The sequence below is a fragment of the Callospermophilus lateralis genome, chromosome 1 (assembly GCF_048772815.1).
Source record: "Callospermophilus lateralis isolate mCalLat2 chromosome 1, mCalLat2.hap1, whole genome shotgun sequence".
Lineage (NCBI taxonomy): Eukaryota > Metazoa > Chordata > Mammalia > Rodentia > Sciuridae > Callospermophilus > Callospermophilus lateralis.
This window is the reverse complement of record NC_135305.1, coordinates 139,175,200-139,187,748: the sequence shown is the minus strand read 5'-3', so window position 1 is coordinate 139,187,748 and position 12,549 is coordinate 139,175,200. Positions and strand designations below refer to the sequence as shown.

At 52.0% G+C, this 12,549-nt stretch overlaps 2 protein-coding genes across 3 annotated transcripts in view; one reads left to right on the top strand and one right to left on the bottom strand.

The window, feature by feature from the left end:
• Positions 1–7,845, bottom strand: part of Ube2l3 (ubiquitin conjugating enzyme E2 L3) — a 128,010-nt gene extending 120,165 nt beyond the window's left edge. Inside the window, exon 1 of the mRNA XM_076863456.1 lies at positions 7,842–7,845. Within this exon, the coding sequence (XP_076719571.1) occupies positions 7,842–7,845 (4 nt within the window). The remainder of the gene's footprint in view (positions 1–7,841) is intronic.
• The window catches only part of Hic2 (HIC ZBTB transcriptional repressor 2), a 35,553-nt gene extending 23,004 nt beyond the window's left edge, over positions 1–12,549 (top strand). The window contains exons 1-3 of one of the 2 annotated variants that reach the window (XM_076863276.1): positions 1,038–1,090; positions 4,217–4,314; positions 6,052–12,549. In XM_076863276.1, coding sequence (XP_076719391.1) covers positions 4,289–4,314; positions 6,052–7,879 — 1,854 coding nt within the window. In that variant the 5' untranslated portion in view covers positions 1,038–1,090; positions 4,217–4,288 and the 3' untranslated portion in view covers positions 7,880–12,549. Of the gene's footprint in view, positions 1–1,037; positions 1,091–4,216; positions 4,315–6,051 lie in introns of those variants that run through there. The other variant, XM_076863200.1, reaches the window with a different exon arrangement.

Here is a 12,549-nt window from a genome sequence, read left to right as displayed (position 1 = left end):
CTCTCAGAGTCTGCTTTGATTTAGTTTCTGACCAGGTTATTTTTTCCTGTTCTAGAACTTGATATAAATGGAGTCAACTAGTCTGTGTTTTTTTGTTTTGTTTTTATAGTGCTGGGGAGAGAACCCAGTATCTCATGCATGCTAGGTAAGCACTGAGCCACATCCTCAGCTCAAGTTAAGTGTTCTGATTCTTGAATAAGACTTCTTCTACTTTGTCAAATACTGAGATTCATCCATGTTTGGGTATCATTCTACCCCCCTTTTTTCTCCTTTCTTTTTAAAAAATAATATCTACTAATTTGCTGGTTGTAGTGCTGCATGCTGTAATCCCAGTGCCTCAGGAGGCTGAAGCAGGAAAATTGAAAGTTTCAGTTCAGCCTCAGCAACTAGTGAGACCCTGTCTCAAATAAAAAGGACTAGGGAGATAACTTGATGGTAAACTGCTCCTGGGTTCAACACCTGGTATGGGGGGCAGTAATACTCATTTTAAATACATGACACAGAAATGAACATATAGATGGTTCTTGACTAATTGTTTTTCTCTCTCTTTTTTTTTTGGTAGGGGATTGAACTCAGGGGCACTCAACCACTGAGCCACATCCCCAGACCTTTTTTGTATCTATTTAGAGATAGGGTCTCCCTGAGTTGACCACTGAGCCACATCCCCAGCTCTGTTTTGTATTTTATTTAGAGACAGGGTCTCACTGAGTTGCTTAGTGCCTCATTGTTGCTGAGACTGGCTTTGAACTTGGATCCTCCTGTCTCAGTTTCCTGAGGTTCCTGACTTATTGTTTGATTTATAACTTCTTTTTTTTTTCTTAATTTTTATTGGTGCATTATAATTATATTAATGGATTTTGTTGTAATTGACAACAAATTTCTGCTTTATGATGGTACAAAAATGATTCAGTAGAAATTATGCTTTAAATTTTGAATTTATATATCCTGGGCTATCAATAATGTGATATGCTCCCTCTCTTACAGTGCTGGGCAGGGACAAGAGCCATAGCTCCTGGTCAGCCTAGTGATTACCAAGGAAAACCACTGATGCTCTACAGTGTTTATGTTGCTAAATTGTGATGTTCATAATGTAAGTGGATTAAGTGTTTTTTACATTTATGATTTTTTTTTTTTAGAGAGAGAATTTTTTTTTAATATTTATTTTTTAGTTTTCGGCGGACACAACATCTTTGTATGTGGTGTTGAGGATCGAACCCGGGCCGCACGCATGCCAGGCGAGCGCGCTACCGCTTGAGCCACATCCCCAGCCCCTAAGTTTATGATTTTTTTAACAGTGGTTTTATTGGAATGTGACCCATCATAAGTCAAGGTACATCTGTACAAACAGTCTAGTTTGGATAGTCCCATTCCCCAGATATAACCTCATTTTGCAGTTGGGTGTGCATTCCCCAAGGTGGGACTTGCTGGGTTGGATGGGGCCAGAACTTCCAGAATGGATACCTTGAAGGAGGGTGGACAGGGGTCTGTGGGGTAGGGTTGGGAGTTCTGGTGGCTCCCTGGCTTAGCTCTACAGCCCTGGCTCCACTCAGGCATGTGCTGCCAGTGGCTTGAAAGACTAGGGTATCTCAATGCTGTGCCAGCCAGTCTGGGTCCTGGGCCTCCCCTCATTGTGGGGGATGGGCCTTCTACACTGTGATATGAATGGGGAGGGGAGGAAAAGGAGGGCAGGTGGGTATTGACCATTCATCCCACCAACACAATCATGTCTGATGTCTAATCAGGGTTCTGGGAACGTATCCCAGAGTCTTTTTATTATTTCCACCATACCTTCTATGTTCACGGGAGAGTGAACTGGCCTGTGCCTGCTAAGGTCAGCCTGGCTAGGACCCACCCATAGGAGTAACCTGGAGTTGAGGATTCCTAACCAAGGAGGGAGTTTCTGTGCTGTTTCACTTCTTCCTCACCTTCTCCTAGGTACCCTGAAGGTTCTGTCCTTCGGAGGGTCTAGGTGGTAACCTTAAAAGAGTACCTGGACAGCAGTGAGATCCCAGGCCTGCTATGCCTCTGCCCTAGATCCTGGGCATCTTGGAAGCCAGCATTCTGGCCAGCAATGGGTCTGGGCTGGATGTGCTGTCCTTGGGATTGATAGGCACACTGCCTGGGCCTGCTGCCAGAGATTGCTAAGTGCCAACCTGTCCTCTCTCTGCCACCTGTCTGTGACTCCTGCCAGCACAGGGCATCAGCCCTTGAACTGAGGTTTTCCTGGAATGGTGGTGATCCTGGTGCTGTTTCCAGGTCCTTGACACTCCCACAGTTTATGGCCTTTCCATGATAACTGTTTGCTGCTACTGTGCCTTTTGGAGAGTGGATAGAGCGGGGATCTCTGGCCATCTTCATTTGGGTAGGGAAGAAAAGAGCAATGCTTTGTAGACTTATATACAGCAGTATATAAGTCTATATGGGTATATAGCAGGGTGATATATATATGGGTAATACAGCAGGATGTTATGTGGTCCTCTCTTAGGAGGTGAGGATATGTTGTCTCTTGTAGGTATAGTTGATGGCCCAGACTGGCAGGCTGGGAGGGCAGCTTTGTGCTTGCTGTGAGCTCTAAACAGGAGGGTCCCCCTCCCACTGTGAAGAGCATTTCTAGTGGAGGGTACAGGAAGTTAGCCTTGTCCCTTTCTGCTAGGTGTCACATCTAACTCAGCCTGGGTTCCTCTTCTTCCCTGACTGGGAAACCTTATTCAGTTAATCAACCTAACCTGGCTTAGTGAAGTACCTGGCAGGGCCAGGTAGTAGGCACCCAGAGGGCATTCCTACCCCCAAGGTGCTCAGTTGTCCCGGAGTCCTCTATTTTGTCACTTACTCCCTGCACAGTGTCTAGTAGCTGGCCTGAACTCTGCTACAGACAGGTAACCCCTAGTTCATCTGGTGAGTGAATGTTGGCAGGGCTCTGGCTGATCCCAGATATGAGGAAAGCCAGGCAAGGAGCAGGTTAATTGACCCAAAGATCTATCTAGCAGATTCAAATGCTAGCCTTGACTTCCTGTTAGTCTTCAGGTCCACTCTTCACCAACCATTGTTTTGGTGGTCTCCACTTCCCTTCCAAAGCTGTGCTCTGCCCCATCCCTTTTACAGAGACTTAACAGCTACTTTTGGGTGAGGGGTCCAGCCCTAGTTATCATTCAACACAAGAGTTCTTGGCTCCCAGACCTCTGTATTTTCAGAATTGGTTCAGCTGCCCTCAGGGCCTTTGGTGGGATCCTGGGCCAATCTTATTCACCTCCTACCAGTCCCCCTCCCCCCCTGAGAGGGGAGCTGCATGGGGAGACAGCTGGTAGCCTGAAGCCTAGCCTCCTGGCTGAGGCCTGCACCCCGGGTCTGGTCACATTCCTGAGGGACCTGCTGAGCCTCCCTGGCCCTGGGGATGGCATGGGGGAAGGGCAGGCAGGGATGGGCTCCTGACTGTTGCAGGCCCCCTCCCCCACCCCTGGCTCCATTCCAAGAGAGCCCAGTCTGGCCTGTGGGGTGCAGGGACTCAGAACCTTAGGATCCCTCTCCTGGGGGACCCAGAGCTCTTGAGGGGGAGGGGGGGAGAGGGGGAGAGGGAGCCTACTCTTATCTGACTGCACTGCCAGCAGCTTCTGCAGGAGGCTGGTATTGAAAGACTGAGCCTAAGGCTAGGACAATCCCTCAAGCAGTAAAACCTCCTGAGAGGGAAGGCCCATGTGATTGGGCTGGGCCCTCTAGGCCTAGAGGGGGCAAGAGCACATCTGAGAGGGAAGCAGGGGAGCCAGAAGTGGTTGAGACTGGTTCTTATAAATAGCCCTTGCACAAGTGGCTCCAATTTTGACCTTTTGTTATGTAAATGTGACCAGCCGGGGGTAGGACCTTGCCCAAGCCTCCTTTCCACCTCATCTGCTTGCCCGGAATTGTATCCCTGCCACCAGCATCCCCAGGTCTAGGTGGCCCCTGAGGTATCCTAAATCTCCAGGGTATATGTGTTGGTGGATAGGTAGTACCCACCTAGCTTCTCAGATCTTGTCTTTTAACTCCTCACTTTCCCTGCCATTGGGTGTGACTATAGGGCACCACTGTCCTGCTTGGCTGCACCTGGGTGTTCTAGCCAAAGACATCCTTCAGACCTTTCTGAAAAAGAAGGATCCAGGGTCACCAATTGCCTCTCCTTCATGATCCCTCTCTTTCCCCCTTCCCTTGCTCATGTGTGAGTAACTGTTCGTCTTCTCCCCAGATGACCAGGCATTGATGTACCCTCAGGAAGTCCACGCACTCAAGGAGGCCATCCCTGCTGGCTGCTGCTCACATGGTTTCTGGGCCCCTGGCACTCCGGTAGGCTGAAATGGAGACTTGGGGAAGGGAGAACAGCACCTGTTCTTTGTCCTTGGGGTTTTCTGGGCAGCTTACACAGCCCTGGCCTGTCTTCTGGCCTTGAAGTCTTTTGGGTTCATTCAGTTCAGGACAATGTCAAAGGAGCCTGGGGCCCACTGCCCAGGATTGGGGGGTTGTTGTGAATATGTGAGCTCTCCTGCCTTTTGCTTGTTCTCTTGCTAAACTTGGGGCACTAGGTATGCTGGGGACTGTCAAAGGTGTCACTGGCTTTGCCCTAGGGCCCAATGTGGAAGGTATGCCTTGGGTTCTTTGTCTCTGCCTAGTAGGTTAGGGGAACAAAGAGTGGAAGAGTTAGTTCCTGACTGAGCCCTTTGGCAGGTGCTTGCTGTGGGGCTCTTGAGTGTTACTTTTTGGGGCATGTCATACCCATGTTCACTCACAGTGAGATGTGGATCTGGGAAGAGCATTTATGTTATGGGAGGGGAGGACAGGGTGTGGTAGGCATGACTGCTTCCAGGGCTCTGCTCCTGTGGGAGACAAAGCTGGGTGCTCTGGGAGGGGTAGGAGCACAAACACCTGGTGGTGGCAAGGTTTAGAGCTGTTCAGCTACTTACAGAGACTGTACCCTTAACAGCAGGCACAGAACTGCCTTGGGACGATCATTTCTTTCCTTCTGGGGCCCATTGTATACTTCCTTGCCTTTGTTTTCCCTGTGGGGTGCCTTGCTTGGCAGAGAAACTGCTCAGGTTGAGAGTCTGGTTGGACCTCATGAGCACACACTGCACCAGCAGGCTGATAAGTTCCTGTGGAGACCAGAGGCATCTGTGTGTTTATTACTTAATGACCTCAATTAGTGTTCGTGCCAGCCCGTCTAGCAGGGGCCAGCTGGCTGCCTTTCCCAGTCACAGACAGTTATGGCCCTTAGAAAAGGGTGCAGGGTTTAGGGGCTGGGGGTAGTGCCCTAGTGCTTGCCCCAACAAGATCCTTCTCAACGTAGGTGGGCTCTGCAAAGACCAGAAGCCATGGGAGAGACTACAGTATGGTGGTGGTGGTGTGGGAAGCAGGATTGGTACTCTTAGCACATCAGAAAGCCTGAGCCACCTCTTAAGAGATACCCCAGTGTAGAGTAGAGGTTTCAGACCAGCAGATGTGTTTGATTTGGCCACACAGTATTTTTAAAAAGAACCTTCTTCTTGTAGAGGGAGATGACTATGAAAATCTGAATTTCTAACTTGTCTTGAAAGTTGAAAACAGCCCTGTGGGCCTGCATGCTCCAGAGGGCTAGGTCTGTTTTACCAAGGGCTCTAGCTCCCCTATAGAGGCCTCTGTTCCTCAAATTCCATATCCACCTGCTAGTCATTTTGGGTTCCCTGCTTGTCCATGTGGGCTTGTGATTGACTTCTTTTAGTGTGGAGATAGTAGCCTATGTTCTGAAGTCAAATTCAGACCCCAATTTTTCTGCTTGGCACCCTCCTTGCTTCATTTTCTCATCAGTGCAAATAGGTGTGGGGGAATGCTGTGTCCTTTCTCAAACAGTTTAAGTCTTTAATGAGGTGATCTGTATGTACAGTGCCTGCACACAGCAGGATAGAGTTTCTTCTCAGTGCCTAAGGGGGTAGGACTGAGTGCAGGTCTCAGCTACGTGCTTAGTGCATAATTCCTTGAGTGCCATCCAGAGTTCCACTGTGCTCTAGGACCCTGGAGTGAGTTAACGTGTATGCCTGTTCTTGCCTACAGGTGGTGTGCGTGGGCAGGGCGTGGGGACATGGGGCCCGACATGGAGCTGCCCAGCCACTCAAAGCAGCTCCTGCTACAACTGAACCAGCAGAGGACCAAGGGCTTCCTGTGTGATGTCATCATCATGGTGGAGAACTCAATTTTCCGGGCCCATAAGAATGTTCTGGCTGCCAGTAGCATCTACTTCAAATCCCTGGTCCTGCATGACAACCTCATCAATCTGGACACAGACATGGTCAGCTCCACAGTATTCCAGCAGATCCTGGACTTCATCTACACAGGCAAGCTGCTGCCCAGCGACCAGCCAGCTGAGCCCAACTTCAGCACTCTTCTCACTGCCGCCAGCTACCTCCAGCTGCCTGAGTTGGCAGCCCTCTGCCGCCGCAAACTCAAGCGAGCTGGCAAGCCCTTTGGCTCTGGACGGGTTGGGGCTGCTGGCATGGGGCGACCATCCCGTAGCCAGCGGCTATCCACAGCCTCTGTTATCCAGGCTCGGTATCCAGGGCTTGCGGACGGGCGCAAAGGAACCCACACCCACCAGGAGCTCCCACCAGCCAAAGGCTCAGATGATGAGCTCTTTCTTAGTGGCTCCACCCAGGAGAGCACACATAGCTTGGGCCGGGGGGTCTGCCCAACCAGTGGAGAGGTAGGCCTAGGGGGCTGCAGTAGCAGCACCAATGGAAGCACTGGGGGCTGTGAACAGGAGCTGGGTCTTGACCTGTCCAAGAAGAGCCCACCCCTGCCCCCCACAACTCCCGTACCCCACCTCACCCCTGATGATCCAGCCCAACTGAGCGACAGTCAGCAGGACTCACCACCTTCGGCCTCTGCCCTTCCCATTGCCAATAGTGCCTCTTATGCTGAGCTGGGAGGCACCCCTGATGAGTCCATGGATCTGGAGGGGGCTGAGGATAACCACCTGAGTCTGCTGGAGGGGTCAGGTGGGCAGCCTCGGAAGAGCCTCCGGCATTCATCCCGCAAGAAGGAGTGGAGCAAGAAGGATCCTGTAGCTGGCTCCCCCTTTGAGCGGAGAGAAGCAGGGCCCAAGGGCCCCTGCCCTGGAGAAGAGAGTGAGGGGCTTGGGGACAGGGTTCCCAATGGCATTCTATCTGGCAGTGTTGGGGGAGGAGGCCCCAGTGGGCCCTATGGGGATCCCCCATATTGCAAGGAAGAGGAGGAAAATGGCAAGGACGGGAGTGAGGACAGTGGGCAGAGTGGTAGTGAGGGGGGCAGTGGCCACCCTGGCACCCATTACATGTATCGGCAAGAGGGCTATGAGACAATGTCATATGGAGACAACCTTTATGTGTGCATCCCTTGCGCCAAGGGCTTCCCCAGTTCTGAGCAGCTCAATGCTCATGTGGAGACACACACTGAGGAGGAGCTGTTCATCAAGGAGGAAGGGGCCTATGAAACTGGCAGCGGTGGTGCTGAGGAGGAGGCAGAGGACCTGTCGGCGCCCAGTGCAGCCTACGCTGCTGAGCCCCGGCCCTTCAAGTGCTCTGTCTGCGAGAAGACTTACAAAGACCCGGCTACTCTACGGCAGCATGAGAAGACACACTGGCTGACGCGGCCCTTCCCTTGCAACATCTGTGGCAAGATGTTCACACAGCGTGGCACCATGACCCGCCACATGCGAAGCCACCTGGGCCTGAAGCCCTTTGCCTGTGACGAATGTGGCATGCGTTTTACCCGCCAGTACCGCCTCACTGAGCACATGCGTGTGCACTCAGGTGAGAAGCCATATGAGTGCCAGCTCTGTGGGGGCAAATTTACCCAGCAGCGTAACCTCATCAGCCACTTGCGCATGCACACCTCCCCCTCCTAGAAGCCAAAGACCCGCGGGCACCCTCTTCAGACTTACCACTTGGGAACCCACGGAAGAAGCCAGGAGGCAAAGCAGGTGGGGCTGGGACCCTGAGGTCCAGTGAGGCTCCTATCAGCTCCTCTGACCCAGCCTCCCCACACCCAGAGCTTTAATCTATAGTCTGTACCAAGGGAAGCCAAGAGGAGAGAAGCCAGCAGGCTTAGCTCCCTGTGTGTGTTGCTGGTGACCATTCTACCTCCCTGTCCCATCTAGGTCACCAGCTCTCCGTAAGGGCTTCTGCAGAGCCATTGGGAGTGGGTCACATGGGTCTTACTGAGACCTGGTCCCTTTCCTGCAGGTTGGGTTGGAGAAGGGGAGTAAGGGGTCCCTCTCAATGCTGGTGGGGGACAAGGCTGCCTGTAGCTGGGGTGGTATCTGGAGGAGGCCCCCCAAGCAGGGACTGGGTATGTGTGCGTGCACGTGTGCTTGTGTCTGTGTGCAGGCGCGTGTGACCCTGGCTCTGGGGAGCAGGTGCTGGGAGGACAGTTTCTCCTTCCCTCCTTGAGCCAGGGCAGCACTGCTCATTGGCGCTGGGATAGTCAGGGTGACCCCACCGCCTACCTCTCTACAACTAAAGAGCCCTCTGGGCCCATGTTGCTGTTATTCCTACTGATCTGTTCCTTTTTTTTTTTTTTTTTTTTTCAATTTTGGATTCTGTTTTTTAAACCAAAACAAACAATAGTTTATTTTCTTCCTGCCCCTTTGGGGCTGAGCCTGGGTCTGCAGACTGAATGTAATTGGGGCAGCTGCTCCTCCCCATTGTCCTCCCCTAGCCCTGGTGGGCACTGTGGAACACACCAGTGAGCCCACCTCTTCAGGCCCCAGAGCCTTTTTTGCCTAAAGGCTTCCCTGGTCTCCAGTACTATCTGGGCCACCTCAGGAGTGCTTGCTTTTCCTATAGTTTCTGAGGAATATTCTTTGTCTAGAGGTACTTGTTTTTTATTAAGAGACACCCCCGTGTAACGTTTATGGGACTGTTGGAACTGGAAGATTCGTGGGGTGGGGGGAGGCTAGACTTGCTGCCAGGGCTATCGGTACTCTCATTTTTCATTTCTGTGTGAGTGGGTAAGCGTATGGTGTGTGCAGTGTGTATGGACAGATGTTTCACTTTCTTTCCTCACTGAACAAGGTGGAGAGACTTCTGACCTTTTGCTACCTCTTGAATTCATGAAAACAGTATGTTGGTGACTGGCAGTTGAGGCCCCGATGCTTTTGTTTTCCTCTGGTGAAGTGAGTTGGGCTCGGGCTGGCCCGAGTGTCCCTCCTGGGCCTCAATGTTCTCTGAGGGGGCACCTGCTGCTCACTGGGCCTAGGTAAGAAATATGAGCTGCTCACAAGGGGCAGGTACCCCAAGCCTCCTGAGCAGCACAGGAGCTTAGAGGAGGAAGCATCTCTGGGCAGTTCCCTGGCAGGGCCAGGATGAGGCGGAAGTGAGCCCCCACCCATCCGGTGCCCTAGCTTTGAGCTTGGGAGAGCAGTAGCCCCCTGCTTACCCAGTGAGGTGCAAGGAAGAGCTGACCAAAGCACTGGGGAACAGGATTAGCGCTTCTCAAGCAGTTCTGGCCCCCAGTGCGAGAGGCTTGCCATCACCCAGGGGCTCAGCCCTTTCTGGAGTCCCACCCTTTGCTCCTCAACACAGACTTCTCAGCCAGCCTGAAACACTTCCATGGGCCAAGCCAGGCTCAAGGCCAGACCAAGGTCACCATGTTCTGTCCTATGTCCTTGGCTAACTGGAGTCAGAGCTGGACCAGCAGGCTTTATATTCATTTTGCTTCATGCATTTCTTGTCAGTTTTCTTTTGATTTTAAGTTCAGACCAAATAACTCCAGAGTCATCCTTTACCCCACTTCTCTAGAGACCCTCCAACTGAAAACAGCCTGAGTTCAGGGACCCAGTGGTGAACGGTGTATTCTTGGGAGTGAGGGAGCTCTGGCCACATTAGGGCTCCTGGCTGAGTCCTCCATGTGGTGCCTCCAGCCCTGAGCTTATTCCTCTTCTCTTTGGGTGGGAGACAGAGAATTGGACCCTAGGTTTTAGTTTCAGCAAGTCAGGCTGAGCACCTGAGTGGAGGAGACCCCTGGGCTCCAGTTCACCCAGGGAGGGAGTGGGGCCATATAAGACTCCCTGCTCTTTTACCCCACCCCAACTCTCAGCACTTAAGCCACACGACACAAAGTCTGTACCGCCTGGGAATTGTGCACGCCCCTGGCCTCATGCATGGCCTCCTGGGCCATGGGCAGCTGCATCTGTGAGGTGACTCAAGTAGGTGATTCCTCTGCAGAACTTCAGGGACTGGGAGCAAAGCCCCCTCACTCAACGATGTCTTTGCGACATAGTATTGTACCCACCTTAGTATTGTATCAAGCCTTTTCTGTATTTTAATGAGAAAGCAAAACACTAGTTTCCTATTTAAGATTTTAAGGGTTTGTGGGGCGGGATGGGGTTGACACAACACTTAGTTTTGTTTTCTTTTCCTTTGATTCCATGTTGGGTGCGTGCTTGTGTGTGTGTATGTGTGGAGATGTTAAGAGCCTCACAAGGAAATTAGGCCGTAGGAGGCCAAGGCGGCTTACAGTTCTCTGCTTTAGTCACTTAATTCCTGAATGTTTCGGAGAAACAGGAAACAGAAAATAGCAGATGTCAATGTCCTGTAGGAAAGAAGAAAAAAAAGAAAAAAAGAAAAAAAAAAAAGGAAAGCTCATACCCAAATTCACAAAACCTATTTTTTAAACCAAAGCACATTTTGAATGAGTATGGAACCTCAATGGGCTCAGAAAAAAAAAAAAAAAATGCTAATATATTTATCTCATTGTTTACATAAACTTTTACAGTTTCAGACCTCAACAGCTGTAAGGCCAGTCCCAGGGAATCCTCATCTTCTGCTGGGGGTCCTTCTGAGTTAGCCCTGGAATGGCTCATGGGCAGAGAAGGGCTGGAGAAGGGGCTGGAAGCCTCTGTGGGATCCACCTGAGCCTTCATCCTCATCCCTGGGGGCTCTCCAATCCCAGCTGGCACCAAAGAGCTTAGGCCAGTGCTGATCAGCTCCTGAGGCCTCCTGGCCAGGACCTCCATAGTCCTGGCCAGCAGCGGGTGGCAATCAGCTCTGGTGACAGGACCTAAGTCTGGGTTCGGGCCCCAGGGTGGAGGTGAGCTCCCCCTCCTACTCTGCCAGTGATACTCAGGGGGTGAATTGATGTGAAGGTTTCACTCAAGCCAAAAAGCAGAGACCTTTGCACAGCTCAGTTGACTCCACTGGGCTCCCACCCCCCACCCCATGCAGGTGAAGAGGCTTACTGAGCCTGATCCTTACAACACAGACGGTGCAAACACTCTTAACAGTGTTGTTTTTGTATCAATATGTTTGTGCAGTGATGAATGTATTTATTTCTCAGACTTGGGGTGAATGGGCAAGTGGCAGGCCGGGCTCTGCCACTGCTCACTCCCACTGGACCGAGCCACAGCAAGGGCTCCTTCAGGATTGCAAAAAAGGAAAAAAGAAGTGATGAACCTTTAAGCAAATAAGAATCTCAGAGACTTGCAGCATAGCCATACACTTCAGCCTGTGAAATGAGCACTCTGGACCCAGATTGACTCCCGATTTCATACAGCCGGGGGTGTGTTTCCTGTCCGACACCACTGGGGGGCAGTGGGCCATTTGCCTGATGCCCCCAAACTGTCAGTATTCACTGGACTTCAGGCCCCTGTGCAGGAGTGCGATCTGGCTGGGTTTGCAGGCAGCAGACCCCTGCCCCCTCCTGTGGCCATCCTGATTGATGATGGGAGTGGAGAGGGGCTGGCCTGGGCAGCCAGAAGGGCAGGGCTCAGGGAACAAGTGCTGCATCCGTCCTGCCCCCAGATTTGGGGGACAAAAGCTATAAGCACCAGGCCTGAGAATAACAGGGGTGCTCAGCCCTGCCATGCCCCACTGAAGGGACCAAGGTTGTCCTGTTCCCCAGAGTGACACTGGGGCCATTGTTACTGAACCTGTGAATTGGATGCCAGGAATGAGGGAATGGAGAGGGACCTAACCAGAGCCTCAGTCTGACATTCCAAACTGGGTATGGTAGGAGCTGTGGGAATTGAGGCTGCCCAGGACCACCCCCCTTCCTAGGATGCCCCCAGCTTCAGTCACCCCAGTTTAATTTTCTACCAGGAACCCCTCCCCCTACCTCACCTTGCTATTTATTGCTGTAATTTATTGACCTCAAGAATGCTGCAAAACAGACCTCACTTGGGGGCAGGGAGGATCCCCAGGGCTCCCCCCCTCCACTAGGTGGGGCCCCGTGGGGCCAGGTGCTGAGGGGATCCTCTCTACCCAACCCATCATTTGCTTCCCCCCAGGGTCCCCAGGTTGGGCTCTGGCCCATTCACAAATACCTCGAGGGGAGGGGAAGAGATGGGGTTATAGCTGTTTTAATCGGAACCGGAAGAGGGATCATGTCCTAGTTTATACCCTTCCCAGAGAGGGGGAGGGACACCGGGATCGCACTCCTGTACTGGCCACCGCCGTTGTCACTCATCATTGAGTTCACTTCTCTCTAGAGTTTGGATAAATTCAGGTCAGAGCTGCAGGTATGCAGCCCTCCAGTGTCATAGAAAAGCGATTCGCCGATGACTGATCTCTCCAGAAG